General features: G+C 39.1%; 1 protein-coding gene across 13 annotated transcripts in view; it reads right to left on the bottom strand.

The window, feature by feature from the left end:
- Positions 1-315: 315 nt before the first annotated feature.
- The window catches only part of pacs2 (phosphofurin acidic cluster sorting protein 2), a 78,595-nt gene continuing 71,656 nt past the window's right edge, over positions 316-7,254 (bottom strand). For 9 of the 13 annotated variants that reach the window (XM_080415090.1, XM_080415101.1, XM_080415097.1 and 6 more), the window contains 4 exons: positions 6,407-6,578; positions 4,045-4,268; positions 3,673-3,786; positions 316-3,245 (listed from right to left, as the gene is read on the bottom strand). In XM_080415090.1, coding sequence (XP_080271216.1) covers positions 3,127-3,245; positions 3,673-3,786; positions 4,045-4,268; positions 6,407-6,578 — 629 coding nt within the window. In that variant the 3' untranslated portion in view covers positions 316-3,126. The remainder of the gene's footprint in view (positions 3,246-3,672; positions 3,787-4,044; positions 4,269-6,406; positions 6,579-7,254) is intronic. The other 4 variants (XM_080415102.1, XM_080415092.1, XM_080415093.1 and 1 more) reach the window with 1 other exon arrangement.

Here is a 7,254-nt window from a genome sequence, read left to right as displayed (position 1 = left end):
CGGAATACAAAATGAACCTGAGTATAAGTACAAAAGTAGAAAGTACTCATTATGCAGAATGTCTCATTTCACAAGTTTTCCAACGTGTAAAATGTATAAAAATCTAAATGTGCAAATGTAACCACATCGACCCGTCCATTTTGTTCCATTTGTACACTTTCGGAGTTGGACCCCGGACCCCAACTTGAGAACCAGAGGTAGACACACACAAATGAAGTATTTTACTATATTCAGTTTGAAGACACGTAACTCCTATTGCTACAATTTCTCGATTTAACAAATGTAATGATGACACGACAAACAATACATTTAGTGTGTATAGTAGTTTTATTATTCCCAATTTTGGGATTACAGTGGTAGTCTTAAGGGAACTCTCGGTCTCAACAAGCCTTTCCAAAATAATATGAAAAGAAAGAAAAATCACCTAAATGTCTTTTTATGAGCAATTGTTTGTTAAATATGAAGGGGCTTTATTGTTGGGTAAATTCATTTATACCCAATTTTGAGAGCCAATTGTGCAGAGCATTATTTTTCTCCCTCTCTCAGTGGCAGGGTCCTTGGAGCAAAGTGTGGATGGTTAGGTCTTAAACCAGATCTTTCTTTTGTGATTACAAAGAAGAGAATAACAAATTGGCTACAATATAGACTCAGCACCATGTAAGCCAGGGAAAGAGCTATATTGATTAGCCAAAATTGGGCAATTTAGGCACTTGTCAAGATATTGGCAATGGCTAGAATGAAACCACTACTGGAAAAAAATGAAATATTTAATTGACCCAAACACTTGTTTTGTGTTTGTTTTATGCAAAAGGATCAACTAAAGATGGAATAAACCTCTACCGTTACAGCTTAAAACCACATTTCAAGTCACATTTCTATACATTCTAGTCTAACGTTAAATTAAAATAAAATCTAAGTAGTCCAATTTGGGCCTTTCAGATTGAGCATTAAATTATATTACACAATACACAAATTATACAGATGAATGGGTTTGGATTGCAAATGAACTATGTTAACAAATTGTGGTGTTGTTCATCTTAAGAATATGTCAGATAGCAGTGTCAATTCTATGTGCCTCTGAACTGCAGCTATTAACATTGGGGTATTGGGGCAAGTTTTAAAATACTACTCTAAATGGACAAACATTTAAAAAGTGCTTTACATTAAGGTACCTTCAATACATTCACTTCTACATAATGAAGTCAACTATAATACCAGACAGGTAATAACTGACAGCTGCGGTTGATGGGTATTCCTATGTCAAGAAAGTACCATTTGCTGTCTGCAAAACATTTGGAGTGTGTTGAGTGGAGTGTGAGCATCGAGAATTGAAGAGTTTGATTCCAAAATGTCCATTTTAAAGAAAAACCCAAAGGGGTTTAGTTACATTTTGATATTTCAATACTATAACAAATCCAGTCCTTAAAACTTTGTCAATGGTCACATGCATTTTTTTCATGTTTTTAATTGAATTTTCATGAATTTCATGTATTCCATATACACAGCCATAAATCAATGCCATGCCCTCCCGGGTAGCATACTCATCGCGGCGGCATTAAAAGTTGTAGCGCTCTGTGTGTACTCACCTAATAATTCATTGCTGCGATTGGGGTCAGCTATTGTCCTCTAGTTTCATATCAATTTGAAAGTTCTGGCAGAAAACATGTGTTTTATATATACACTTTTCCACAAGCTGCACACAGACCACATTCTCCAGCAATCATTTCGGGCCCAGTCGGATGGGAGAATATGGTCCCTTTTGTCAGCCAGAACTTTCAAATGGATATGAAACTAAAGGACAATAGCTGACCCCAAGTCGCAGCAATAAATTATTGGGCAAGTACACACGGACCACTATAACCTTTAATGCTGCCGCGATGAGTCTGCAACCGGGCATGGGATGGAGTGATCTATAGGCTGTGAACTGTATATGGAATGCATGAAACGTATGTAATATCACAACCATTCTAGGGCTACTATTAATCATGTAAGAACAGATGCAATTTCTTTGTTTTTCATATGGTGGATTCCACATTTTGGAGCAAAACTCTTCAAATATCAGGTACAAGGGTGCAATTTCAGAGATTAAGAGGACAAATAAGGATAAAGAAGAAGTTTTAAGCACATTAAAAGAGAGCGATATGTGATGTATGAACAGTGCAGGGTTGTTTACAGGGTCCGTTTCCGAGTGTCATTCACATAGCTTTCAGTCTATTGCACATTTCAGTCTTCTTTCATTGAGTGCAGAGTCTAATAAGGGTCAACGGTCAGAAACCTTTTTTTTCTCCCTTCTATTCTTTAGGGTAGAGAGAGTGAAAACAAATTTATGCTCTGTCGCACGACAATGTCGCGTGCCAAAAATAGCCGACCTACAAGCTCACAACGAGAGCTCACAACGAGAACGGCGCGTTGTGGGCTTGTAGGTCGGCTATTTTGGGCAAACGACACCGTTCTGTGACGAAGTATAAATCAGGCTTGAGGAGTCTGGAGTTGTTAACAGTTCCTGGAGTTGAGAATCCAAGTCCCAGCTCTAGAGGTTCAAGACAAGAAGGTGACCATCTCTTCCCACAGTGTCCATCATTCCAAGGCTTTGGTTGTCGTCATTTTCCCCATGAAATAATCTTGATAAATTGTGCGGGCAAAGAGCTTAAAACCAACTTCACCAAATACATCTTTTCTTATCATTGACAATGGGGAAGGGAAAGCTTGGGCACTCGTTAATGTTAGATGTTAATTTATTCTTTTCTAATTATTATTTTATTAGGATTCCTTTTTTTTTTCTTTTTTTTCGCAAAATTCTATAAAACATCAGCAGGATATATAGATATATTTCTTTTTTAAAAAGCCAAGTAATGAAATCTTCCCATGACAGCCTTGCCTCGAGAAGTTTTTACATAAATAGAAAATAAAAATAAAAACCGCAAAAAAGATAATCATCATCATTATCATCATCAGATAGAATAGATGTACAAGACGAGAAAAGCATGGGAGCTTTAAATTAAGACAGTAGGATGAATGTGTGCAGAGAGGGAAGGGGTGGGTTAAACGGTGTTGGCACAAGGGGTGGGGAAGGGAGTGGACAGACAGGGGAGGCTGTCCTCAAGGGCTGCAGTCTCTTACAGGACACTAGTATGGGCCTTTTGAATGTCCAAAAATCCCTATAGGGAAGTGTTTGACGTGTGAGGACCACTGAGCAGCCAACTGGAAAAACTTGACGTCATTCCATTCCACACCGTCGATCAACACTGTGGGAGGGAGAGGGCATAGTACAGGCATCACTTTAAATTGACATCATATTGCACTGTAAATTGAATATGTTAACATAAGCAATTACAGTTTAGGAATTTTAGCAGATTTTTACTGTACATCAGCACAATCCTACCTTGAACATTACCAGCAACTCAATGTAATATTCAATATTTCATTACCGTATGTTATAATAGTTGGTATTGTATGGGGGTTGGATGACTATATCTACAGTACCTGATGCCCAGTCTTTTGTTTTGCCCTGAATTTGTACAAAGGTCACATGGGATTTCAGTGAAAATTAGATACGGCCACATTCTGCCAGGCCTTTTGTTTATTTCTTTGCCTCTCCTGCACCATTCCGATCAGAACAGACCACTCATTATTAAAACAGAGAGTGAGACAGGACAAAGGAAACATCATTACCTCTCAGCATGGTCTGCTGGTGCTTGGCAGTACAGATGAGCCGGCTAATGCCCTCGATCACTTGGCTCTTAGACTCCACCTCCTTGTCTTTACTCTTTTTTGGCAGGAACATGACTGGTGTTGAGGGAACAACAGAGATACCAGTTGTTAAGTGACATGGTAGTCCTGCATGAAGCCCAGAAGTCTAGTGTCAACCAAATAATGAAAATGACATGGAAACAAGTGTTACAGCCAAGGCTTGGGAATAGCCTTGGCTGTAGCACTTGTTTCCATGTCATTTTCATTATTTGGTTGATTAGTCATTAGTAGCCAAGTATATTTGCATCAGACCACTTTAAGACCAAAAGCTGCAGAATAGTCATTGCATCTTACCCTTTTTGTTCTTCTCCTTGGTCACCACAGTCATGGACATGGTAGGCTGGGTGCTCAGCTCTGCACCCCCCACGGGCAGCCGGCTGACCTGCAGCGAGCGGAACGTGCACTTCAGGCTGTTCTTAGAGGAAGTATCTCGCTTTTCCATGTCTCTCTTCCTGTCCGTCGGAGCCACCCAGTAGTCCACCTGCAGTCCCATCAGCTCCCCCTGATGTCCACCAGAACTTCAGGAAAACACAGGGTGAGAAGAGATACGTTACCGCTGACTGACTGTCACAAATATCAGCATCACTGACATGTCTGTAAACAGAAGCTTTTTGGCCTGCGAAATGTTGAGCTCCAACTATGGAATACCAATACTGAATTAAATTGTTTGTATATTCAAATTCATGGTATGGTAATCAGGAACCAAAAATAACAATGCTGGCCTGAGATCAAATTCTGCCAGAACTGTTTCTCGTGTCTCCCTTGCTTTGTTTCTTTCTGCCTTCCTACTGTCTCAATAAAGAAATATAGCTGTAAGCTATATAGCTGTTATACCAAGGGGAAAGCAGTGACCACAACACTGCATGTGGCAAATCAGCTTCCTATCTATCCATGGTCATTAGAGGTGCCCTTCTAACATGTCTGATTGGCATGAGATATGCCCGTTCAAATTTGCTTTGATTTGATTGCTACAGTATAACACCCCCCTTTTTAAGACAGGAGGGGCAGAAGTTCTTCCTTGGCCTACTGGGAGTGTGAGTGCAAAGTTTTACGCCGATCTGTCCAATGGTACCGGAGCTGTTCACAGATAGACAAACGGACGGACAGGCAGACAGACAGACAGACAGACAGACGGACGGACGGACAGGCAGGCAGGCAGACAGACAGACTCACAGGATCAAACATAATCCCTCAGCTTTGGCTGTTCCGGCCTCCTGGCGGAGATAATCATTGTTATAGCACCACCATGAGGCCAATCAGCTTGAAAAAGCCACACACCCTACCATTTTAATTGACTCAAGGAGGATTACTAAAACAAATCTTAGAAGTAGGGATTTAAGAGTTAAAAAAAACAATAAATCACAATGGCAGAAAATGTAAGTAGGCGGAACTTTAAAGTCTGTGAGGCAAATGTGTTCCTCATGAGAGGCATAGGCGTACAGAATTTCACAGGACATGAGAAATGCCTGTTCAAATTTAGCATTTGCAATCGATTGCTATATTTGCGCATCAGGCATGACTCTCTATCCTTCTGCAGTTTCATAACAAAGTGACTGGGCGGTAATGCCTGAACGTCAGTAAACAGAAAATACATTTTTAGGTAAAAATAAATAATCTCTCTCCTGATTTTTACCAAATCTAGACATGAGACCAGGTCTGTTTTGGAGTTAGTTCAACATTTGAAACACGTTGCACAAAATCATAAATAACTCCCACATGAAACATCATTGTCAAGCACACTAACATCGTAAAACAATGTTTCAAAAAGTTCTTTTTTTAAACAGCAAAAGTGCACAATGTGTCACATTGCAACGTGTTGTGAGCTTATAGATCAGCTATTTTTGATGTTCGTCCTATAAAGTATAGGGCTTAAGTAGTAAAACTGTGTGGAAAAACAAGTGTGTATGTGCGTGCGTGAATGCACGTGTGGCTGGCTTCAGCTTTATCAGATGTAAGAAGTGGGTCCAAGGAAAAAAGTTGGGAACCACTGCTGTATCCTGTATGAGTTCTCTCTCTACTAAAAAACTGGATGGTGAGACCCCTGTTACTGAACAAACCCTCTATGGCTACTGGAATATAGAGAGCTTAACACATTTATACACACAAACAATTATCACACCACCACCTACTGTATAACGACGCAATTATTGTATGTTTAGCTAATATATACATTATTCTTCAAGTAAGTTGAATAACATTCCAATAACCTTGGACAAAATGCAAACAAACACTAAAGCTATTAACAGGAAAATTGTGTTTATGTACAATGTACCACCAATGCTGTGAACACTTTCAAGATTTTTCAATAATGTTCAAAAATAGCAGTACAAGCTTGTATATCTGCTATTTTTGAATAGCCAATGCAAAAAATCTAAACTGACACAAATGCTTTCCCAGGCTGTGGAAACACATGCATCCCTGATTGTCATAGGATCAAATCCCACCAGGAGCCATCTCGTCTGTATGTCACTATGCCCTGTAATCTTTGTGCCACCTTTCACACTTTGCTACAGCTCAATACATTAAAAAAATAGCAAATAGTGATAGAAGACCGACAGTTCCCTTAAAAGAAGAATTGCTGACCAATATCAATGGCTCATGTTTATTATCTTTCCTTGGAGCAGGGAAAGTCCTTGAACAGACCGCCATGATATACCTGTAACAGAAACCAGTGGTGACGGAGGGAGAGGAGGGAGGTGTGGGCGATGCTTCCTTGAGAGCAGGAGACACTTGCGGAGGAGTGGAGGAAAGGAGTCCTGACCCCATGGGAGCGGCGTCGTCAGAGTCCCCTGAAGGACAGAAGAGCGTAGAGGCTTCATTCCAGCAGACTATATGTAACGAGAGAGTAGGAGAAAAATGAACGATGTTCATTGCTCAGTGTTTCACAAACCCAGACTATACAAATTACAGGCCTCCGAAATATTAACATTTGGCAACTGAAGCGTTCATAATCGCAGATTACTTTATTATTACAGAGGAGTGGGTTTAACTGTCACGCCAGTTTGCGAATTTCACAGCAGATGTATTATAATTCTCATAGATGTAGGCTACTACATTATAATAATATAATAATGCATTATAATCACTGTTATAATGCATTATAGTGTGATTATAGTTTACTATAATCATTGGTTATTGTGTGCTTTAAATAAAGTGGGAAGAATTTTGTATCAGTACAGTATGAAGAAAAACAGCCTACACCTTGAGGAATGTCATTACTTTACTTAAAGCACCCAATGACCACTTAAATTGAATTACTGTATTCACACTATAATGCAATATAACAGTGATTATAATACAGCATAATGTATTAAACTATGAGAATTATAGTACACCACATCTTTACCAAAATGTCTGTGAGTGTCCAACAATAAGTATTATAATCCTTACCCTTATAAGCCATTATAAAATGCTTTATAGTGTGTTATGATTATTATTATAAAGCATTATGAGTATTTATGAGTTAAGTAGATTATAATTTATCATAATGTAAGTATGATTATA

The sequence above is a fragment of the Gymnoscopelus braueri genome, assembly GCF_963280865.1.
Source record: "Gymnoscopelus braueri genome assembly, chromosome: 19".
NCBI lineage: Eukaryota > Metazoa > Chordata > Actinopteri > Myctophiformes > Myctophidae > Gymnoscopelus > Gymnoscopelus braueri.
This window is presented reverse-complemented; position numbering and strand designations above follow the sequence as displayed.